General features: G+C 44.6%; 1 protein-coding gene across 1 annotated transcript in view; it reads right to left on the reverse strand.

Moving 5' to 3' along the window:
* LOC147095511 (beta-2-microglobulin-like) overlaps positions 1–21,079 on the reverse strand; it is a 112,095-nt gene extending 91,016 nt beyond the window's left edge. Inside the window, exon 1 of the mRNA XM_085973657.1 lies at positions 20,974–21,079. Within this exon, the coding sequence (XP_085829783.1) occupies positions 20,974–21,079 (106 nt within the window). The remainder of the gene's footprint in view (positions 1–20,973) is intronic.
* Between the last annotated feature and the right edge of the window lie 4,643 nt (positions 21,080–25,722).

Consider the following 25,722-nt stretch of genomic DNA (forward strand, 5'->3'; position numbering starts at 1 on the left):
CCTCAGGCCTGGCCCGATCGACCCCTGCGAAGGAAGGAAGGTAGGAAGAAGGCGAGCTCTCCCTCCCTGTCCCACCCTCTCACTGTTTCCCTCCCTCATCCTCTCCCTCTCCCTGCCCCGTCTCTCCCTGCTTTACTCTCTCTCCCTCCCTCCCCTCTCCTCTCCCTCCCTGCCCCTCTCCTCACCCTCCCTCCCCCTCTGCTCTCCCTCCCTCTCCCCTCCTCTCCCTCCCCCCTCCCTCCCCCCCTCTCCTCTCCCTCCCCCCTCCTCTCAATCCCCCCCTCTTCTCCCTCGCCCCCTCCTCTCCCTCCCCCCCTCCTCTCCCTCCCAACCCCCCTCCTCTCCCTCCCCCCTCCTCTCCTCTCTCTCCCTCCCCCCTCCTCTCCCTCCCCCCGTCTCCTCTCCCCTCCCCCTCTCCTCTCCGCTCCCCCTCTCCTCTCTCCCCTCCCTCCCCTCTCCTCTCCTCTCCTCCCCTCCTTTCCCCTCCCTCCCCCTCTCCTCTCCCCTCCTTCCCCCCCTCTCCTCTCCCCCTCCCTCCCCCCTCTCTTCTCCCCTCCCTCCCCTCTCCCCTCCCCCTCTCCTCTCCCCTCCCCCCTCTCCTCTCCTCTCCCCCTCTCCTCTCCTCCCCCTCTCCTCTCCTCTCCCCCCTCTCCTCTCCTCTCCCCCCTCCTCTCCTCTCCCTCCTCTCCTCTCCTCTCCCCCTCCTCTCCTCTCCCCCCCTCAACTCTCCTCTCACCCCCTCCTCTCCTCTCCTCTCACCCCCTCCTCCTCCCCTCCCTGATTTCCTCTCTGTCCCTCCCTCCCCGCCTTTCCTCAGAGCCCAGACGTGATGAGCCGAAGCCTCCGTGTGCGGATCAGCGCCTCAGGGCCGGCCGGTGCGCGGCCTAGCGCGTGAGGCCCGGCCAGACTCACCTTAGCTCAGGTCGCGCTCCGGGCCAACGTTGACGCGCGCGCTGACTCCCGCCCCGCCAGCCTTTACTAAGATGGCGGGCTACGCTCGACTCAGTCACGCGCCGCCAGCCATTACCAAGATGGCGGCGATCGTGGGGCGAACGGGCGGTGCCTAGCTCGGGCGCGGCTGGCGAGGAGAGGCCGAGGCTTCGAGGCCTGCAGGCAGCTCATCCACCGCTGAAGGGGGGAAAGCCCAAGTCCCCTTTGCAAAAGGATTTTTTTTTCTTTTAAAAGCAACTTTTTTTTTGCTGGAAATCTATATTTACACGCAGAAAGTGGGAAAAAGAAATCAATAGTTAGGTATCAAGATGGCGGCCACTCACCTCAGCTCAGAAGGATTAGGCCCGCCCACACACGCAATGAAATGCCCCCCGTGACGCACCGATTGGTCAACCGTCAGATTAATCCCCTGTACGATTGGTCAACCATCACATCACTCAACGCTAATGAGCGGAATGTTGCTGTTTTTTGAACCTTTTTTGTATACTGTCGGAACAATTTTTGTCTGACCAAAAAGTAAATACGCCTATTAGACTCCCCTAATGATAAGCTTTCTTTTGATATCACATATGTGTAGGTACGCTCTATAACTTTTGATTGTATAGCCGGACAGACAGACAGACAAACAGACAGAAAGACAAACAGACAGACAGAAAGACAGACGGACCAACCGTTTTATATATATATAGAAGATAGATACATATTACATTTTGATCAGAATATTTTGGCTTGCTAAATTACAACAAGAAAAACAGCCTTGTTACCAATGACAACAGCACTGATATAAAAGATTGGGTCATAATCTCCACAAATCTCTCCTGAAATAAACTAACTGCTGGGTTCATTTAACAATTCAAATTAAATCAACATCACGCCTTTGTATTCATCCTGGCTTTTTAGCAGATCTTTTGATAAATAACTTATTGAAATAACAAATAAATGAGGAGTCTATTCATCTCACTTTAGATGAAGCACAGATACACTTCACACATACAATTATAGGCCCTACAAAGGCTCAGAGAACAACTCACTTTCATGCATGAAATAAAATATATTTGTTTTCTCTATTCTTGGCATAAGTCCCTTTAAATTGTATACTCTATTTATACAGCTACAGGATAAGTGATGTGATATGGTAGATAATTTGTGAAGTGGGTGAAATTCTGCCTATCAGTGCTTTAAGTGCAAAGTATAAAACTGGATTTTCACTAATATTATTGACAGGAGGAATTTTATCCAAAAATCATTTTAGGAAGATGTGACTCATTAGCTTGAAGAGCAAGTGAGTTACATGCTTCCTTCATCAAGAACTGTTACTTTCCCCCAAAGAGCTGGCCTAACAAACTGAAAATGCTTGTTTTACACCTATTTCCCTGGAGGTTCCACCAATCTCTGATTGGAATGATGTTAGGAAACCAACAGAACCTCATGGCCTACATGTTGGATACTAATTTTGCCAGCACTACTTTGTTGCCATACATAAGATCAGCCATGATCTCATTGAATGGCGGAGCAGGCTCGAAGGGCCGAATGGCCTACTCCTGTTCCTATCTCTATGTTTCTATGAGGTACTGAAGGGCTACCAACTACAGTGTTGCTGCACCACTATTTTAAATAAAACATCTCCCAAGGCTCACTTAGTTAATGTGCTGCCTGTGCTGAGCTATAAAGACCAGAAAATCTCAGGTTCTAGACGTAGTTTGCACTGAGTTTGCTGGTCTTAGCCAGGCTGGAATGTGACCTCCCCTAAATGCATTGCTAACCATAAGGCAGAACCCTCTGTCCCTGATCCCTTGCATAATTAGACTTGACAATTCCAATGCACTCCCACATTCCACCCTGCATAAACTTGAGGTCATCCAAAACCTGGCTGCCCGTGTCCTCACTTGCACCAAGTCCCATTCGCCCATCACCCCTGTGCTCGCTGACCTACATCGGCTCCGGTTAAGCAGCGCCTCAATTTCAAAATTCTCATCCTTTTTTTCAAACCCCTCCATGGCCTCACCCCTTCCTATCTCTATAATCTCCTTCAGCCTCACGACCCCCCGAGATATCTGCGCTCCTCTAATCCTGCCCTCTTGAGAATCCATGATTATAATCGCTCAACCTTTGGTGGCCATGCCTTCTGTTGCCTAGGCCTTAAGCTCTGGAATTCCCTGCCTAAACCTGTCCGCCTCGCTACCTCTCTTTCCTCCTTTAAGACACTCCTTAAAACCTACCTCTTTGACCAAGTTTTTGGTCACTTGCCCTAAGTTATCCTTATGTGGATTGGTATCAAACTTTTTGTCTTAAAATACTCCTGTGCAGCGCCTTGGGACATTTTACTATGCTAAAGGTGCTATATAAATACAAGTTGTTGTTGTTGATGTTTGATAGACCTCCCTGAAGAGTGCAGCGAAGGTCCTGAAAGACCACAGTTGCAGTAGTCCTCAGATTAGTGGGGAAGTCTGTAATTCACTGGAGTTAAAGATAATTGTACAGATTATAATTAAATCATCAATCTGTAAATTTTTTAAAATACATTTCAAAAACAAGAAATCCAGCAAAGTTATATAATGTCATAAGTAAATAGCATTTCCCAGGCATGTAATATCATCTTTCATTACCACTCTTCCACATTTATTTATAGCTCATAAAAATAAAAATGACATTATATTGCAACTAGAAGATGACAAGAAGTGGGATAGAGACAGTAACTCTTTCCATTACACACAGATTTAAGTATCACTTCTTAACCAGGGTTGGTGAGGCATGCATGAGATCACAGGAAATCATTTCTTGTCTACTGACACCAAGTAGAATTTCTCTAATGGCATGTGAAATCGTACTATGTAATATTAATAACAAACGCATTAACACATTCAATTTCATTTTAATTTTAAAATTTCATTTAAAAAAGCATTATCACATTTGTTACTGATGTCACACACCGTGACTTCACCCTTCAAATATTTTTATGCACCCAGCCACAACCATCTTGTAATATATCTGTGCAAGATGGAGTTGTCTCTGATGGCACCCTGTTGTTCTGCCACAATATAGAAAAATAGAGAATATATCATACATTAATAGCAGTAATAGCAGATTTCGCATGATGTTGCTCATGGTGAGTTGAAGGATATGCTGTTCTATGACAATAGTAGGTGTAATCAACAAGGTGTGATGGCAAAGTGTTACAGGAGGTAAGTGTAACACAGGAAATGTGTGCTATATACAAGACTTTTAACATATAACAGAAAGACTTGCATTTATATAGTGCCTTTCACAACCTCTGGATGTCCCAAAGCGCTTTACAGCCAATAGTACTTTTGAAGTGGAGTCACTGTTGTAATGTAGGAACCGTGGCAGCCAATTTGCGCACAGCAAGCTCCCACAAACAGCAATGTGATAATGACCAGATAATCTGTTTTTAGTGATGTTGATTGAGGGATAAATATTGACCAGGACACCAGGGCTATCTCCCCTGCTCTTCTTCGAAATAGTGCCATGGGATCTTTTACGTCCACCTGAGAGGGCAGACAGGGCCTTGGTTTAACATAGAAACATAGAAGTTGGAGCAGGAGTAGGCCATTCGGCCCCTCGAGCCTGCTCCGCCATTCAATGCGATCATGGCTGATCATCCAAATTCAGTACCCGGTCCCTGCTTTCTCCCCATACCCCTTGATCCCTTTAGCCTTAAGAAATATATCCAACTCCTTCTTGAATATATTTAATGTATTGGCCTCTACTGCCTACTGTGGTAGAGAATTCCACAGGTTCACCACTCTCTGGGTGAAGAAATTCCTCTTCATTTCTGTCCTAAATGGCCTACCCCTTATCCTTAGACTGTGACCCCTGGTTCTGGACTCCCCGACCATCGGGAACATCCTTCCTGCATCTAGTCTGTCCAGTCCTGTCAGAATTTTATAAGTTTCAATGAGATCCCCTCTCATTCTTCTAAACTCCAGCGAGTACAAGCCCAATCGTCCCAATCTCTCCTCATATGTCATTCCTGCCATCCCAGGTATCAGCCTGGTGAATCTTCGCTGCACTCCCTCCATGGCAAGAACATCCTTCCTCAGATAAGGCGACCAAAACTGCACACAATACTCAAGGTGTGGTCTCACCAAGGCCCTGTACAACTGCAGCAAGACATCCTTGTTCCTGTACTCAAACCCTCTCGCTACAAAGGCCAACATACCATTTGCCTTCTTAACCGCCTGCTGCACCTGCATGCTTACCTTCAGCGACTGGTGCACAAGGACACCCAGGTCTCGTTGCACTTCCCCTTCTCCCAATCTATTGCCATTCAGATAATAATCTGCCTTCCTGTTTTTGCCACCAAAGTGGATAACCTCACATTAATCCATGTTATATTGCATCTGCCATGCTTCTGCCCAATCACCCAACCTGTCCAAATCATCCTGTAGTTTCTCGGCATCCTCCTCACAGCACACACGCCCACCCAACTTTGTGTCGTCTGCAAATTTGGAGATATTACATCTAGTTCCCTTGTCTAGATCATTAATATATATTGTGAATAGCTGGGGTCCAAGGACCGATCCCTGCGGTACCCCACTAGTCGCTGCCTGCCACTCGGAAAAAGACCCGTTTATTCCAACTCTTTGCTTTCTGTCTGCCAACCAGTTCTCTATCCAAGTCAATACCTTGCCCCCAATCCCATGTGCCTTAACTTTACACGCTAATCTCTTATGCAGGACCTTATCGAAAGCCTTCTGAAAGTCCAAATACACCACATCCACTGGTTCTCCCTTATCTATTTCACTAGTTACATTCTCAAAAAATTCCAGTAGATTAGTCAAGCATGATTTACCTTTTGTAAATCCATGTTGACTTTGTCCGATCCTTTCACTGTTTACCAAATGCTCTGCTATTACATCTTTTATAATGGACTCTAGCATTTTCCCCACTACCGATGTCAGGCTTACCGGTCTGTAATTCCCCGTTTTCTTTCTACCACCTTTTTTGAGGTAACATTAGCTACCCTCCAATCCATGGGTACTGTTCCAGATTCCATCGAATGTTGGAAGATGACCAGCAATGCATCTACTATTTCTAGGGCCACTTCCTTAAGTACCCTAGGATGTAGATTATCAGGCCCTGGGGATTTATTGGCCTTCAATCCCATCAATTTCCCTAACACCATTTCCCTACAAATACTGATTTCTTTCAGTTCCTCCCTTTCGTCAGACCCTATGTTCCCCGACATCTTAACGTCTCATCCAAAAGACAGCACCTCTGACAATGCAGCACTCTGTCAGTACTGCATTGGAGTGTCAGCCGAGATTTCTGTGCTCAAGTCGCCAGAATGAGACCTGAACCCACAACCTTCTATGACTCACAGGCAAGAGTGCTACCAACTGAGCTGGGGCTGACAACATTAAAAAAAGTACTGCACAAAGCAAGTGTCATTACATGTGACATTAAATAATCCTTTTGGCTATTTTTGACAAGACATTTGGAATAGAGACGAGAGTGCTACCAAATGATCGGTGAAATAAACTAAGTAAAGAAATCTCAAAACAGAATGAGCTGATTTTTTGGGATCTTCTGGCAATGCCATCTTCAGATTATGTGACATCATGTTTTTCTTTACTGGCATATGATAGCCCTCTGTTCACCTCATCCATTGACATGTAATGGGCAAGCAATTTCACCACATTTAATCGGCTGATCATCAGATTCCCATCCTGAGTGGTGTATGAGAGAGATGTCTTTTTATGCAAGGGTGTTTAGATGTAATTTTCTGCCTGTGTGATCAACATCAAAGGTACACTCATTTTATTTTCCGTAAATACAGCTAATGAAAGTGAAAGATTTATGACAAAGCAGTTTAATAATTACTGAGACATTTGCTTGATAAATGGATGGTGATTAAACACTCCGATCTCTTTTTTGTGGTCTTTTGAACACAGAAGGCTGCTGGGCTTTTAAATATCAATAATATTGTGCTGATTTCTGACTACTAATAATTAGCAGAACACCTCTAATTATATGAAAAACAGAAATAGACTGAAAAGCAGCAATTAGAAACTGGATACCATTAACCTCAATTACAGCACTTTCAGTAATAGTTAATCCCTATTCAAAACATTATATTTAATCCTATATTTTCTGGTTATTAACAAAAAGACTACAAAAGAGAATATTATGCACAAATATAAGCAAAAAATTTCACTGCGATGTGGAATTTAAGCACCAAGCAAGACAGCAAGATATGGCAGATGACCCAGGGCATGCACAGTAGACCAGAGACAGAAGAGCATAGGGGACACACTGGGACACAGGGCTGGAGGAAGCTGCAGAGGTAGGATGGAGCAAAGTCAGGGATGGATTTGCAGAAGATCAGGATTTTGAAACCAATACATGAGTACTGAGGAGCCAGAGGAGTTAGTAAAGGCAGGGGATGATAGATGAATGGCACTTTGTATGAGATAGGATGCAGCCAGAGGAGCATTGGATGAGATAAAGTTTGCATAGGTTGGAGCAGGGGCAACCAATTAGAAGGATGTTGAAGAAGTCGAGACTGGAGGTGTTGAATGCATGGATGGTTTCAACGGGAGTGGGGGTGAAGACCGGCAATATTACAAAGGTGGATGTAAGCAGTCTTGGTGATGAATCATTTGTGGAGACAGAATTTCTGTCAAAACTGAATAGGATGGCTTTGGTCCCACCAATGTTGTAATGTTGAGCTCAAGGAAGTTCTGGTTCGGCAACTGTGTTGGATAGATAGTTAGATGACACAGCAACATATGTGAAGTTGAGTTATTAACACATGTATGGAAGCTGACCCATGCTTACACATGCTGTTGAGGAATAAGGCAGCTGAGCAGATGGTCTAAATTTTACAGACACAGAAATTCTCAGTCTTGACATCAGAAGGGAGTATGGATAGGTTCAGGAAGGAGGCCGAAGTTGAAATTAGCGGTGAAGAGAACTTTGGGATTGTCCTTGCTCCCCAGCATGATCCTGGAGTAACAGGAGAATTTGGCCACAGTTAAGGAGGTGATATTGTTTCACATGGTCAAATCAGATCTGGAAGTGCGTGATCAAGTGTGTCGCACGCCAGATGTGCTCAAGCTTGGACATGAGGTCACAAATGGACGACTGTACCAAGTAACCGAGGAGCTGAGAAACTGGGAGATCTAGTGGGGTTGACGACGTTATCAGCTTTCCTCCAGGAATCTTTTGGAACACAGCCCTCATCTCAGGAAATGTGACAAATAAACAGGTCCATGGTCCACATTCCTCTCATTTGCAATTTTTCTCAGGAATTCCTTTTGAACTCTTAAGAAAATTTGGGAATGAGAGGAATTTATCTCTGGACAGAATAGAGTAAATTTTGTGAAGCCTTGCACTCTGCAGGGTAACGTCATAAGGCTACTCATGACGCTAGAAGTGGCAGCAATGAACAGCAAACAGATGCTGAGGCAACAAGGGTGAGGTACACCTCTACTGTTAGGGGCTACTTTAGTGGGTCAGTAGCCACGGTTGGGAAGCTGAAAGTGCAGGTGGAATCGTCCCTTCTACCTTTGTCAGTTTGAAACAAGATCTAATACTTCCTCCCGTGGTACAGGATAAAGTAATATCGACCATGTTATTTCATTAACATGTCGAAATCAATAGTGAAACTGTAGCGGTACCACCGAGCGTCCCTTACTTATTATACATAATTCCCTTTAACTTTAACTATGTTTATATACAGTTTGCATGTACGGGGCGTTGCCCCTTTAAGAACACGACCTAACGCAATTACATCACGTCGCGCATCACGTGACTCACCCAAATGCAAGCTAACGCGATGATGTCACGTCGCGCATCACGTGACTCACCTAAACGCGAGCCGGCCCAGCTCGGCCTCCCGCTCCCGCGACAATCGCCGGCCTCCCCATTGTAGGGGGATGGGGCTCTGCTCTGCCCAATTGCAGGGGTCTTTTGTGCCTGTTGATGTATTGGGCCTCGGTCTCCTTTATACCCTTGCAGCTTATGTTAGCCTGCAGGTCGGGTGTCACGAAACACCCTCTAAGGAGATAGAGAACAACAGCTTATAGAGGAGGACTAAAATACGGTGGCGACCCGCACAGTTTATACCTAATCTGTGGGGTACTCCTGAGCCCAAGTGCTCCTGGAGTCCTCTCTCTTTTCCCTAGTCTGCTGTTCCCTTGTTTGGCGGATTGGAAGCACCCTAATGCCCCTATCTGGTTCTAACTCCAGAATTTGGGTGGAGAACGATGCACTTTAAATAGACACTCGGGGACAAGTAGTCTTTGGGAAAAGAACAGGTGACAACCAATTTTATTTGCCAAGGTAAGTTCTACCACAAACGTAATAAACACACACACACATTTATAACTATATAAATAAAATATGAGAGAACGGACACAACGGGAATGTTTACACAGTTTTATCTTTACCAAGTCCAATCCCACCAACCCACTTTCCTACCTAAACTAGACTGACAGTTGCAGGCCCTTGGATTATACTCACAGCCTCCTCCCTTGACAGATGGAATTTTGAGTGCGGTTGTTGGGTTGTTGTTGTTGCTGTCATCGTCGGAATTCGACCTGTGCCTCGGAGTTCGCCGTACCCCGAACCTCGGAGAGGACCTTGCTGCGTCTGGTCGGGTTTTCTCAAAGTTTGGTTTTGTTGATTGCGCTTTCGGTCGGTTGTCATTGGTTGGTTTGTGCTTGATGGAAAAGGTTCCCGAAATGACTGGAGTGAATGCCGTCTTCCACAGCCACTTCGGTCGTTGGTGTCTTCTTGTCGAGGTCCCCGGAACGGGAGTTGGTATACGGTACGGCTTCTTGCGGCGATGTTGCGCCATCTGGTAGCGGAGTAAACCTTCAGTATACCGATTGAGCCTGGGGCCTGATGGTGGATCTTCTCCTCAGCGCAGTTGGAGTTCTTTAGATGTTAGTTCGCCCCAGCTCGTCCCTCCCGGGCTCGTCTTTTCCCTCAGCATCTTAACTCGCTCTCCTGTTCATTCTTCTGGTAATAGTTCTCTCTCAGCGTTGGTCCTTCTTGTGTTCCATATTTATACAGGTAGGTGTGAGGACAGGGGTATTGTTTTGAGTGCACATCGGCTCCTCCAAGTCTGCTGCCCCATTGTGTCAGTCCTGGGACTTGATTAGTTTGGGCCACCTCTTAACTGTAGTGATCCCAAGACTATTGTCCCTAGTCCGAGTTGATTAAGGTGATGATGGCTTGTATTCATAGCCCGATTAGGGGTGAGTCGCATATTCAAACCCGGACCGGGTGGTCCCCATTGGCTGGGGGTTTCCTCGCTTCAGGTCTGACTCGGTCCCCTGATTGGCCTTTGAGAATGCACTCTGCTTCGATTGGCCGACATCTATGGCTCGCCTCTGAGCCACAGTCCCCTGTATTCGGATGTCCCAGGCATATCCCAGCCTGCTTGTCGGGACCTCTACCTTGGCCGAAAATGTTGGTTTTAAACTGTATAGGGCAATCCAATTTTTGGTAAAACGTGGTTGTGGATTTTTGAACCCTACACAATCGCCGGCTCAGCTCGGCCTCCCACTCCCGCGACTTCGGCCGCAACGGCCGGCTGCAGTGCCGGGAGAACATGATGACGTCATTGCGCCATTCACGTGACTGCCCAAGCGCGGGAAAACGCGATGACATCATCACGCAATCCACGGGACTGCCGAGTCAGTCCTCGTGGCGTCCCCAGAGGAAAGACCTGTTCCACGACTCTCCTGCACCGTTGTTGTTTGCTGTACTTCATCTAATTCAACATTAAAATCCTGTTTGTTGTTCTTCCGAGTCAAGCTCCGTTATTTATTCGGAATACACCTATTCCTACAAAACCTGTTTTTGTCCTCTATGAAATCAAGCCTTCTCAGTTCCAATTAATTCCAGTTTCTTCTGATAACCTTTTTGTATATTAACAATCAACTAATGCCAATGTTCTTACCCAGACTTTGTGTGTATGTGTACTTTTCATTGTCATTTTACTGCTATTTAACCACATTTTAAGGGATTCAAAAATATTTGAGTGAGAGTTTCCAAAGAAAACACATTAATTCTGCCTGGTGTCCAGGGATTGCCGTAATTGTTTTGAGGCTTGTGAAGAAAAAGCAAAATATAAAAATGGAAAGCAGCATCATACCGTGTTATGCATATATAAAAATGCAAGCGATCTGAGTTGAAGTGCTATTCGTATTTATTTTTCCGTGCCTTCTGGGGAATCAGCTATTTGCTGTGTGTTAAACATTCGAACAAATATTCACAACCCGTATATGATTAAAAGGAGCAGCACTCCTTACCTGCTTTTCTTGGCAGCACGATCGCGAATGTTGCAATTTCATGCTGCAACCTATGTTTTTTTTAAATTAACTCAGCAGTCAGGTTCTCCTGCTGTCTTTCCAAGGCTCCCACCTCCAACATGGACAGGCTGAGTCGGCTGCAGCTGGGGCTCCCTCTCCCTGCTGAGGACTGGCTGCATTGCATAGGCTGCCCGGGGGCACTGACAAACCCAGTAGGAACCAGCAGGGTTAGAGGGCAGCTAGAGCTCCTAACAACAAGAGCAAAAAGAAAGCAAAGTCTATCACACAACATTGTGTCAAATAAAATATTTAAAAAGATGCTTTCTGGAGGGAAGAATGGCTCTATTTAAAACCTTTCAGAATCCCCACTGGGAATCATAGTGGCAGACAACATTTCCAAGTTACATTGTTGCAAAGTTGTTCATCCTGGCAGTTCCCGAGTAAATCTGTATCACACATCCCCTTTAATTCTCACCTCCCATTTTCATGATTTCCTGGTAACCTGAAAACGTCAATAAAAAGTCCTCCCTGGCCAGCATCGTAACATTGAACCATGCAATAAAGGCAAAAATTCCGATAGGCCAAGTTCACGGCCAGGATTCTCCACCAGCGCTCCTGACACGTACTGGGAACATGTACCGGGACATCCCACAACCCAGGGGCAAGCCTTCAGATTAATAGAGGGACAATCGGAGTTCAGAACGTCCTGCCCTGCGCCAGGAACGTTAAAGTGGAAAATGTCGGCCCTCAATAATCCTTAACACGTTACTTTTAAACAGATGTTAGCCCGTTTATTTAAAATGGGTTAATAAAGATAACGGGAATGTGGGATCGGCGCATTTAGTGTTTGGAAATGCATTGTGTCAGTTTGTTGTTAGCAGCTCCCCATCTTCCCTGTGACCCTGCTGGTATCTCCTCCCGCTGGAGTGACAAATGCAAGTGTCTTTATTACTGGTGCCCTTTGCTGAATAAGTGCGCATACCAGCCCGCAGTGATACCGCTCATTTCAATGTAAAACTACTCTCTGCAGTCCTCAAGTTAAGTTAATCAAATTCATGACACTACAACAGTGTTGTTTTCCTTTTGGTGAAGCCACGCGTGTATTTGTGTGTGATACACAGTTCCCCTCTTAACCCGAGAGTAACGAAGCATTTTCCTTCAATGTTTAGTATGTTCTATCACCAGCTTATACTGAAGTGCCCAGAATATCTGATGCCCGCAGACTCCTCTGCTGCTCCATCCTGTTTCTTGTTGCGGTCCCATCGGTGCTCTGTGGTGAAGCTGCTGCCGCCTGCTCAGCAACGCCCCTCTGCTATCCAGATACCCCCATGTAACTGGCTGCTGAATCTGTCGATCAAACCATCACCGGCATAGACTTTTATCAGGTGAAGAGCGACACAAAGTCTAGGTCTGAGCCTCTCAGGTACTGTGATAATCCGGGAAGTGATTTCTACTTTACTAATATTCGCACTGCTGTACCAGTCAGTTAAACAATGATTATTTGACATTCAAGAATGGGGGGAATATAAGCTGTAAAAAAACAGATCAATCATCTGGCTACTTGTTGGGAATTTTGAAGAGAGATTTTCTTTTAGAAAGTGCAAGACTTAATGTGTTATTATTGGCACATTAAGTATAAACACTCCAGTGGATTGCATGAACGTTGACATTTTGTTGAAGAATATTTCGTACTAATTTGGCATCCTGGATCACATGTAAAAATATTTATACCAGGTAAGACTTCTTATGATTTTGAAAATATATTATATATATATATATAGACTTGGCACCTGCCTTTCATTGGATGCATTCACCTAAAAATTGGAATTTCTGCAGAAATATTTACAATACTGGTGGTTGGTTTTGTCTTTTTCCTGCTGTTCTTATTCTGGTCCCACTCGTGCCCTCTTCTGCATCTCATGTTCTTAAGATGTGTTTACAACTAAATGAGACAAGATCTGCTGGGTTTGAAATGTTCGATGCAGAAAACTGTCTGTCCTACAGACCTCGATCTCCACCTGATTTTGACATCACTGCAATGGATTAGAGGTGTCCGCTTTGTAACAGTAATTTTATTCTCCTAAACCGTACATGTTTTATGACTGCAGAACTGTGAACTAATCATTGTCACATTCCACTGAGTTAATTTTCATAAGTATATGTTTTTTTTTGCACATTATGATGGGTTGTCCATCTTTCTGGATTAACCCTTTGCCTTTACTGGCAGGCACTGCAAAACCAACAAATGACAGGTTTTTTTTCTTTCTGTCAAATTTTCAAAGGTTCAACTAAGAGAATTTAGATTTTTTAGAAGTTAGTGGATTGGTTGCTGGGGTGGGTTTGTACACTCTAATTTCCCCTTTGACGTCTGAACTTGAATCCTACTCACACTGGTGGGCTGAATGTTTTACTGTTGGCTCAAAGTTTTACAAAGAAACATAGAAACAGAAGATAGGAGCAGGAGTAGGCCATTCGGCCCCTCGAGCCTGCTCCACCATTCAATGAGATCATGGCTGATCATCCAAATTCAGTACCCTGTCCCTGCTTTCTCCCCATATCCCTTGATCCCTTTAGCCTTAAGAAATATATCCAACTCCTTCTTGAATATATTTAATGAATTGGCTCTCTGGGTGAAGAAACTCCTCCTCATCTCTGTCCTAAATGGCTTACCCCTTATCCTTAGACTGTGACCCCTGGTTCTGGACTCCCCGACCATCGGGAACATCCTTCCTGCATCTAGTCTGTCCAGTCCTGTCAGAATTTTATAAGTTTCAATGAGATCCCCTCTCATTCTTCTAAACTTCAACGAGTATAAGCCCAATCGACCCAATCTCTTCTCATAAGTCATTCCTGCCATCCCAGGTATCAGTCTGGTGAATCTTCGCTGCACTCCCTCCATGGCAAGAACATCCTTCCTCAGATAAGGCGACCAAAACTGCACACAATACTCAAGATGTGGTCTCACCAAGGCCCTGTACAACTGCAGGAAGAAATCCTTGTTCCTGTACTCAAACCCTCTCGCTACGAAGGCCAACATACTATTTGCCTTCTTAACCGCCTGCTGCACCTGCATGCTTACCTTCAGCGACTGGTGCACAAGGACACCCAGGTCTCGTTGCACTTCCCCTTCTCCCAATCTATTGCCATTCAGATAATAATCTGTCTTCCTGTTTTTTACACCAAAGTGGATAACCTTGCATTTATCCACATTATATTGCATCTGCCATGCTTCTGCCCAATCACTCAACCTGTCCAAATCATACTGGAGTTTCTCGGCATCCTCCTCACAGCACACACGCCCACCCAGCTTTGTGTCATCTGCAAACTTGGAGATATTACATCTAGCTCCCTCGTCTAGATCATTAACATATATTGTGAATAGCTGGGGTCCAAGGACCGATCCCTGCGGTACCCCACTAGTCACTGCCTGCCACTCGGAAAAAGACCCGTTTATTCCAACTCTTTGCTTTCTGCCTGCCAACCAGTTCTCTATCCAAGTCAATACCTTGCCCCCAATCCCTTGTGCCTTAACTTTACACACTAATCTCTTATGCGGGACCTTATCGAAAGCCTTTTGAAAATCCAAATACACCACATCCACTGGTTCTCCCTTATCTATTTTACCAGTTACATCCTCAAAAAATTCCAGTAGGTTAGTCAAGTACGATTTACCTTTTGTAAATCCGTGTTGACTTTGTCCGATCCTGTCACTGTTTTCCAAGTGCTCTGCTATTACATCTTTTATAACGGACTCTAGCATTTTCCCCACTACCGATGTCAGGCTTACCGGTCTGTAATTCCCCGTTTTCTGTCTACCACCTTTTTTGAATAGTGGGGTAACATTAGCTACCCTCCAATCCATGGGTACTGTTCCAGATTCTATCGAATGTTGGAAGATGATCAGCAATGCATCTACTATTTCTAGGGCCATTTCCTTAAGTACCCGAGGATGTAGATTATCAAGCCTTAAGGATTTATCGGCCTTCAATCCCGTCAATTTCCCTAACACCATTTCCCTACAAATACTGATTTCTTTCAGTTCCTCCCTTTCATCAGACCCTATGTTCCCCGACATCTCTGGGAGTTTATTTGTGTCCTCCTTTGTGAAGACAGAACCAAAGTATGTATTCCAGTAGATTAGTCAAGTACGATTTACCTTTTGTAAATCCGTGTTGACTTTGTCCGATTTGTTCCCCATTATAAATTCCCCTGATTCTGACTGCAAGGGACCTACGCTTGACTTCACCAATCTTTTTCTCTTCACATATCTATAAAAGCTTTTACAGTCAGTTTTTATGTGTTTTGTAACTGAAGTGTGTTTGTACAGTCACAACCCTGATTGTAGTGAGCATGAAAAACTGCACAAAACCGACGAATTGGTGCTGAATTGATGGTGCCAATAAGGATGGTGGTGGAATAATAGAAAAACTCAGACTAATGAGACCAACATGGGGTAATAAATAAAGGTGGCCCTGTATCAAGGATACAGCTGATTTCTATGCTCAAATTTCCATTATATGCTCTTGCCACATGAAGCTCTGCATTGAGATCACCAATTTTGTAAAATCTAACACATTGTGACTTATTGAAAAGCTGTGCCAAAGCAGGTGTAACTTCAGCAGTGTTGAATGAAGAATTTAATGCTCTTTTTGGTGGTAAGAGAAATAGAATCATTGAGATGTGAACACAGGAGGCTATTATGTCCATAGTGCCTGTGCCAGTGCTAGCTCACATCAGAGCTATCCATATGACTTCTTTTTAACTTGTATCTTTTAACATTTTTCCTGTTCAAGAGGCTTATCTAATTCCTTCTTAAATGCCATTTGTCAGCTTCAATAGTAATAAATTTCATATTCTCGTAACTATTCGTATGAAAAAAATCTTCTAACCTCCCCCTTTAAGATTTCAATGACAATCCTAAATTTATGCTAAGTTTATGTTAGCAAACAAGTAGCAGGATATTCTGTGAATTCATCAGGAAAAGAACAGGTTTTTTACCGTGTCTACTGCACCAATGTACTGTGTCACAGAGTCTGAGTTTGCATTTACATTTCTTCTTGACAAAGATATGGTACAAACAAGAGGGGGGAAATTATAAATAAATGAAAAATTTAAACGAGGGTGTAATCTTCGAGTTTGAGCTAAATTGGTTAAAGGTGAATCTAGGATAAATTTCTTCACACAAAGGATTGTGGGACTGTGGAATGCACTGCCCCATAAGGCCATTGATGCAGTTAATTGAAATGTTTCAAAAGGGAGGTAATGATAATAAGGCAGGAAATTGTGATTAAAATGATAAAGTGCCATAGTTATCAAGAATGGTGGACGAAGTAAATGGCCTATTCCTGTTCCTATGTGCCTTTTTTTTATTCGTTCATGGGATGTGGGCATTGCTGGTAAGGCCAGCATTTATTGCCCATCCCTAGTTGCCCTTGAGAAGGTGGTGGTGAGCCACCTTCTTGAACCGCTGCAGTCCGTGTGGTGAAGGTACTCTCACAATGCTGTTAGGGAGGGAGTTCCAGGATTTTGACCCAGCGACGATGAAGGAGTGGCGATATACTTCCAAGTCAGGAAGTGACTTGGAGGGGAACTTGGAGGTGGTGGTGTTCCCATGCGCCTGTTGCCCTTGTCCTTCTAGATGGTAGAGGTTGTGACTTTGGGAGGTGCTGCTGAAGAAGCCTTGGCGAGTTGCTTCCGTGCATCTTCTAGATGGTACACACTGTAGGCACGATACACCCGTGGTAGAGGGAGTGAATGTTTAAGGTGGTGGATGGAGTGCCAATCAAGTGGGCTGCTTTGTCCTGGATGGTGTCGAGCTTCTTGAGTGTTGTTGGAGCTGCACTCATCCAGACAAGTGGAGAGTATTCCATCACACTCCTTACTTGTGCCTTGTAGATGGTGGAAAGTCTTTGGGGAGTCAGAAGGTGACACACTCGCTGCAGAATACCCAGCCTCTGACCTGCTCTTGTTGCCACAGTATCTATGTGGCTGGTCCAGTTAAGTTTCTGGTCACTGGTGACCCCCAGGCTATTGATGGTGGGGGATTTGGCAATGGTAATGCTGTTGAATGTCAAGGGGTGGTGGTTAGACTCTCGCTTGTTGGAGATGGTCATGGCCTGGCACTTGTGTGGCGCGAATGTTACCTGCCACTTATCAGCCCAAGCCTGAATGTCTAAGGAGTAAGAAACAAGAAAGAACTCAAAGAAGCTAAGGAAGAGACAGCAGAGGCACTAGTATATATATAGATATATATATATCAATTCAATAGAAAAAGGAATAGTGCCAGAGGACTGGCAGACAACTAATGTTAATCTTAGATTCAGAACAACTCCAGGAAACTATAGACTAGTTAGCTCAACATTGGTGGTAGGAAATAGATTGGAATCTTTACTCAAAAATGTAATAGAAAAACATCTAGCAACTGAAAATATAATAAGTAATAGTCAACATGGATTTCAAAAGGGAAGGTCATGATTCACCAACCTTATTGAATTATTTGAAGAAGTAACAGAAAGAATAGACAAGGGTAATGTAGTGGATGTAATATACATGGATGTTCAAAAGGCCTTCGATAAGGTACCGCATAGCAGACTCATGACTAAGATGAGATCATGTGGAGTCAGCGGACAAGTTGCAGAGTGGATAGCAAACTGGTTACAAAACACAAAATAAAAGTAGGGGTTATAAGTAGTTATTCAGACTGGCAGATGGTGGGAAGTGGTGTTCCACAGGGATCAATGCTGGGCCCACTGTTCTTCACTATTTACATAAATGAGTTGACCTTGGGATTCAGAAGTACAATATCAACATTTGTGGATAACACCAAAGTGAGGGCTATAGTTAATACTGAGGAAGATTGCAACAAAATACAAGAAGACATTAACAAACTTGCAGAATGGGTGTGTAAATGGCAAATTAATTTTAATATAGATAAGTGTGAGGTGTTACCTTTTGGTTGGAGGAATAAGGAGGCCACTTCTTGGAAAATCAGAGTCTTAATGGGGTAGAGATGCAAAGGGATCTAGGGGTGCAGATTCACAAATCATTAAAAGTAACGGGCCAGAAATTAGGTTCGGGGGCTTGCCGCGCGTGCAAGCCCCCGATGTGCACTCACCCGGCGCGCCGACATCTGAAGCCTGGGCCTGCTTGGAATTCCTGTCAGTGGCCCGGTTCAGATGTCGGCGCGATGTGCTTGCCTGATCCAGCGGCGTAGTTAGTGCGATGTGCCGGCTGGGATCAGGTGAGCACTGGGCAGCCAATCAGGGGAGGGGAAACTTCATTCATGAGTTTGATTGTAAGAACTGTCAAACTCATGAAAAGTACGGGCGCCCAAAAGTCTAGTTTAACTTTAAATAAAATTTTAAAAAACATCCCAATAATTAAATAAACTATAAATAACTTTAAAAGACTATTTTAAACAATTAATCAAATTTTTGAAAAAAATAATTTTTTAAGAAATCGGGTCTAAAAATAAACTTACCTTACTGTGAAGTCCTTAAAAACAATAAAGCTGTGGAAAAAATGTTATAATTTTAAATAATAGACCACTTACCTTCAAGAATCAAGTCCTTACGCCTCCTTTTTATATGTCTAAAAAGTTCAGGCCCTTGCAAACGGGCAAACCTGTCAAAACGAAGGAAGTTCAACATGTGCGCGCAGAGTCCTGCGCGCACGCGTTAGACCTCTGAACCCCTTGGAGGAAATGCCGGTTTCCTGCGCATGCGCTGTGCATGCTGAAATCCGGCACTTCTAACGGGCCCACGCGTGAGTACCCCGTCCGTACTCACGCGTTGGGTCCGGAATTACTGGTCCAACAATACAGCTTAACAAAGCCTTAAAATGTGCAAACAAAGCACTGGGGTTCATTTCTAGAGGAATAGAATTGAAAAGCAGCGAAGTTATTTAAACTTATATAGAACTTTGGTAAGATCACACTTAGAGTACTGTGCACAGTTTAGGTCTCCGTATTACAAAAAGGATATTGAAGCACTGACGAAAGCTGAAAAAAGATTTACAAGGATGTTACCAGATCTGAGAGTGTACAACTCTCAGGAAAGACTGAACAGGCTGGGCGCTTTTCTCTAGAAAAGAGAAGACTAAGAGGTGACCTGATAGATGTCTTTAAAATTATGGAGGGGTTCAATAGTGTAGATGTAGAGAAGATGTTTTCACTTGTGGAGGAATCCAAAACTAGGGGCCATAAATATAAGATAGTCACTAATAAATTCAATAAGGAATTCAGGAGAAACTTCAAGAGAGTGGTGAGCATGTGGAACTCACTACCACATGGAGTGGTTGAGGCGAATAGCATTGATGCATTTAAGGGGAAGCTAAATAAGTACATGAGGGAGAAGGAATATGTCAATAGCGTGAGATGAATTAAGGTGGGAGGAGACTTGTGTGCAGCATAAAGATCAGCATAGACCTCTTGCATTGTTCCACGTAAGCTCAGCGTAAGCTCGAGGAACAGCACCTCATCTTTCGATTAGGCACTCTACAGCCCTCTGGACTCAACATAGAGTTCAACAATTTCAGATCATAACCTCGGCCCCTATCACATACATATACATTTTTATTATTTTTTTATCCACACTTTTGTTTGGCCTTTTTTCTTCCCTCCCACATGACAGCTGTCCTTCATTCTGCCAGAGCAATTCACACCTCATCTATAGCCATCTTTTGTTCCTTAACCTGTCCTATTACCACCTCCTCTTGCCTTGAATATCTCTTAATGTCTCTTAATCTCTCCTGCTTTCTATCCTATCACTGACCTTCCCTTTTGTTCTTTCATTCCCTCCCCCTTTTCCCAGCCCCTAACTTGCTTCACAATCTATTCCTTTTCCTGCTTTTTTCCAGTTCTGACGAAAGGTCATCGACCTGAAACGTTAACCCTGTTTTCTCTCCACAGATGCTGCCCTGGCCTGCTGAGTTTCTCCAGCATTTTCTGTTGTTATTTCAGCATAGACCTGTTGGATTCAAGGCCTGTTTTTGTGCTGTAAATTCTATCTAATTCTATGTAAGAAAGGATGATAAAAGTGTAAGAAATTACAGTTAGCTCAGCTCATTCTAATTTCTTGATGTGTTCTTACAAGCCCGCTCTCATTCCCACTGGAATTTACACTGTGACTTTCAAATTGTATAATGAAATCCCAATTCAATTATTTCCAATGGCTGTAAACACTGAGCTCTATTAAACAAGGTTTCCCACTACACAAACAAATCAAATAAATGCAATTAATCATTAAAATGTGTAGTCCAGATTTGGCACAATGAAAGAGTGTGTTCAAAAGAGCAATGATTGTGTAAAGTGCTTTAAATTGTACCTCCCAGAGAGTGCAGGAGTTCAACAACGTCAGTTTTTGCCATGCTTGATGGGCCCCATAAGAAATGTGTGCAAAAGTGAGTAGCACACTCACCCTCACTTTCCTCCTGATAAAAGCAAACTTCTTTCTCATTTGTAGCCAGGAGCGAAGAATCAGAGTAACCACATTGCCTCTGTCAGCAATATCCCTCCATGTGACTTGCACTTATGTTTTTACTGGAAAGTGGCTTTAAGCTCCAAATAGGAAACTCCTTTGGTGCCACACTTGTGGCAGGACCTCGAATTCTTCAACATCAAAGGGAGCAGTATTGCCCACATATCTCCCCCGTGCCAAATGTGAACAGTTTGTCCATTTTACTGCCACAACATCTGCTTTACGACAAGCTGCAGCCAACTGTGCTAGCGGCTAAGTACCTTGCGCAGGTTTTTCATGTGTCAGCAGTCTATTCACATTAGAGGTAAGGACGACTTTCAGTGCAATCAGCTTTCTGAACTGCTTATGCAGGTGAGCCTGTGCCATGGGCTAACTCAACCTCTAGTTTGCTATTCGTACAAAATCAGTAAACCTTTCTCAATGCCACAGACAACTTCCTCATGTCCTTTTCCTGATGACATAGGATTATAAATTTGTCACGTGGAGGATTATTTGAGTGATCATCCATGTCTTGCCACTCTGTGCGATGATCCACAGCAACACATATTTGCCACACTGCACTTTTCTTTTCATTTAAAAAATATATATTGTTTCCTCTGTAACTCCCTAGATCATGCAACAAATATGGTTTACAAGGCTGATGGGCTTGCCGCTTTGAGCCTTCTATCATGTTTCCAGTGGGGTTTCGCAGGGCTCAGTACTAGGTCCCTTGCTTTTTGTGGTATCTATCAATGATTTAGACTTCAATGTAGGGGACCTGATTAAGAAGTTTGCAGATGATACAAAAATTGGCCGTGTGGTTGATACTGAAGAAGAAAGCTGTAGACTGCAGGAAGATATCAATGGACTGGTCAGGTGGGCAGAAAAGTGGCAAATGGAATCAATCCGGAGAAGTGTGAGGTAATGCATTTGGGGAGGGCTAACAAGGCAAGGGAATACACAATAAATGGTGATACTGAGAACTGTAGAGGAACAGAGGAGTGCATGTCCACAGATCCCTGAAGGTAGCAGGACAGGTAGATAAGGTGGTTAAGAAGGCATACGGAATACTTTCAGAGCACACACCTGTAAAGCTATCTGCCCAATTTTGCTCTACTAATTTAAATGGAAGGAAAATTGGGCAGGTTCCTTTACATCCGTATGCTCCAGTCTGCCCGATTTGCCGATATTCGCTTCACCCAGGTGATACTGTGCACCTGGGCACAGACCCAAGAAAATCTCCCCTTCTACTGATTTATGGAACCTTTGTTGGGAGATGCTTGGCCTCTGCTCAGTCCACTCCCACAGTGTACAGCTAAATCTCCAAACTCAGGTGGGTCAGCAATACAATTGTTGCTGCACCCCCTCATGGCACCATGCGATAACCCTCCAGCAAGCTCCCTCACTACACCATCGTAGGGGGTTTCATCCTCTTAACATTTCAGTGGGTATTGCACCACTATTCAACCATTCCACCTGAACATCCTAATGTGATACAAAGGCTGAAAATGCTACCTACAAACTCAAATACAGCATGTTAGACATCCTAAATCAGCTGGTGAGGGAAACGGAAGTGCAGTAGTACTTCAGTAGGGGGTGATCTTTTTCAAAGGCTTCCCAAATAGCGTTAATCAGAGACGTTGAATGGGTCAATCTATAGCATAGTCCCTACATTTAATGCCTTGGAGTATGCTATTCTGTCAACAAGGACTCTATCATCTTTCTGTTCCAGGGTGAAACACAAAGCTTAAAAGTTAGCTCTTATGTCTTTCGAAATTATTGGCTAATAAATCAGAATAATAATTTACTAAACAGGTAGTTAATTACAACCATCCTTTATTGATAAAGTATAAACAAAGCAGTCTTGGCCATTGGGTGGGTGGGAATCATCTGGAGCATTGCAATTGCGCTGCTGACTGGGAGGATGAGGACATATTCATGAGGGCACATCATCGTTAGGTGCACAGGCAGCTCAGGGGCTATGTATGACCTCGGTGATTCCCCACGACCAGATTATACTGATCATACCAACCTTACCTTCACAACAGCGGCTGCCACAACGTTGTACCATCTGTTGCAAGATAAGAGTATAAGAGTAAGGAAGTCTTGCTACAATTGTACAGGGCCTTGGTGAGACCACACCTGGAGGAGTACTGTGCACAGTTTTGGTCTCCTTATCTAAGGAAGGATATACTTGCCTTGGAGGTGGTGCAACGAAGGTTCACTAGATTGATTCCTGGGATGAGAGGGCTGTCCTATGATGAGAGATTGTGTAGAATGGGCCTATACTCTCTGGAGTTTAGAAGAATGAGGGATGATCTCATGGAAACATACAAGATTCTGAAGGGGATTGACAGGGTAAATGCTGAGAGGTTGTTTCCCCTGGCTGGAGTGTCTAGAACTAGGTGACATGGTCTCAGGATAAGGGGTAGGCCATTTAAGACTGAGATGAGGAGGAATTTCTTCACTTGGAGGGTTGTGAATCTTTGGAATTCTCTGCCCCAGAGGGCTGTGAATCTTTGAGTATATTCAAGGCTGAGATAGATAGATTTTTGGACTCTAGGGGAATCAAGGGATATGGAGATCGGGCGGGAAAGTGGAGTTGAGGTCGATGATCAGCCATGATCTTATTGAATGGCGGAGCAGGCTCGAGGGGCCGTATGGCCTACTCCTGCTCTTACTTCTTATGTGCTTATGTTCTTATAACCTCTAGACAACATCTAGAACAGGAATGGCTCTTTCCATAGCAGGAAAGCTTACTACAGTCAGAAGCTTTCATGCCATTATATGCTTCCAATTCGCCACAGTAGTACGTGTTACATTAGGCCGTCTGCAGTTCACATGTGTCAGGGAAGTGACAAATGCTGTATATGGGGGCCCTTCGTCACTATTGCCTGAGAAAAGGAAGCGTCAGCTGGACAGGGCACATGACTTTAATTGGATGGTAAAGTTCCCTCTAGATGGCATTTATGTGGGCATCAGGAGTCTTTATACCAACCCCATAGCTTATGTGAACAGAAAGGGTTTGTACTCAGTCAATGTTCAGATTATGCATAGCAGTGACAGTCAACCAGCAAGCAGCCATGATGTCATCATTGTACAGCAGTACAGTACCAGTAGATTATTCAAATTAGATCAAACAAGCTGCTGTCATATGCAAACCTACACCATGGGCCAGCTCAATCTAATTTTTGGGGGAGAAATTGCCATTATTGGGGGAGAAATTGGTATGCGTTGCAGCCATTTATCGGCCATAAAACGGGCGCAACGTTTACCAATTTGTGTGCACCACTGGCACGGCCATCACCATATTGGTCCTTGCCATTTTTAAGCATCCCTGATGGCCGCCTGAAAGCAGTGTTGTCCCAATTTAAATATGCAGGGTCCTGTACCATGCATGCTTCAACTAGTTTTTCCAGTTTTACAATGACCTAAAAAGGGACCATTGGAGGCCACAGAAAAAAAGTCAGTAAATCTGTTTTTTGCTTACATTTATGTGGAGCCAAGGGAAGCAAGAGTGCTCCTCCCAGCTCTACAGGACTACTGCAGGCTGCCCATGATTTACCTGAAGGTCACTGGCAGCAAGGCAGGCCCAAATTGGTCCCACAAGGAGCAGTGAGCTGCCTCTCGAGCTCACCATGATAATTAAGATGAGATCCTCGGGCCAGCCTCTTCAGGTGGGCATGGCAGTCACGCTATAGTCAATGATCCAGAGACGCGAGTTCAAATCCCACCACGGCAGCTGGGAAATTTAAATTCAGTTAATTAAATAAATCTGGAATAAAGAGCTAGTATCCAGTAATGGTAACCATGAAACTATCGGATTGTCGTGAAAACCCATCTGGTTCACTAATGTCCTTTAGGGAAGGAAATCTGCCGTCCTTACCTGGTCTGGCCTATATGTGGCTCCAGACCCACAGCAATATGGTTGACTCTTAACTGCCCTCTGAAATGGCCGAGCAAACCACTCAGTTGTAACAAACCACTACGAGAAACAATAAGAATAAAACCGGACGGACCACCCGGCTTCGACCTTGGCACCGACTTCGGACACGACAGCGGCACACCCAGCACAGTCAACCCTGCAAAGTCAATGGAAATCAGGGGGAGTCATACCGAGCACAAAGGAAGATGATTGTGGTTGTTACTCCAGAAGCTCAACACCATCCAGGACAAAGCAGCCTGCTTGATTGGCACCCCATCCACCACCTTAAACATTCAATCATCTCAGCCCCAGGACATTGCTGCAGGAATTGCTCAGGACAGTATCTGAGGCCCAACCATCTTCAGCTGCTTCATCAATGACCTTCCCTCCAACATAAGGTCAAAAATGGGTATGTTCGCTGATGACTGCATAGTGTTCAGTTCCATTCGCAACTCCTCAGATAATGAAGCAGTCTATGCCCGCATGCAGTAAGACCTGGCCGACATTCAGGCTTGGGCTGATAAGTGGCAGGTAACATTGGCACCACACAAGTGCCAGGCAATGACCATCTCCAACAAGCGAGCGCCTAACCACCGCCCTTGACAATCAACGGCATTACCATCGCCGAATCCCCCACATCAACATCCTGGGGGTCACCATTGACCAGAAACTTAACTGGACCAGCTGGCCATGACAGCAGGTCAGGGACTGGGTATTCTGCGGCGAGTGTCTCACCTCCTGACTCCCCAAAGCCTTTCCACCATCTACAAGGCACAAGTCAGGAGTGTGATGGACTCTCCACTTGCCTGGATGAGTGCAGCTCCAGCAACACTCCAGAAGCTCAACACCATCCAGGACAAAGCAGCCCGCTTGACTGGCACCCCATCCACCACCTTAAACATTCACTCCCTCCACCACCGGCGCACCGTGGCTGCAGTGTGTACCACCTACAAGATGCAATGCAGCAACTCGCCAAGACTTCTTCACCAGCACCTCCCAAACCCGCGACCTCTTCCACCTAGAAGGACAAGGGCAGCAGGTGCATGGGAACACCATCACCTGCAAGTTCCGCTTCAACTTACACACCATCCTGACTTAGAAGTAT

This window comes from Somniosus microcephalus, unplaced genomic scaffold, assembly GCF_052327205.1.
Source record: "Somniosus microcephalus isolate GS21.2 unplaced genomic scaffold, FLI_Smic_1.0 unresolved_chr1, whole genome shotgun sequence".
Taxonomy (NCBI): domain Eukaryota; kingdom Metazoa; phylum Chordata; class Chondrichthyes; order Squaliformes; family Somniosidae; genus Somniosus; species Somniosus microcephalus.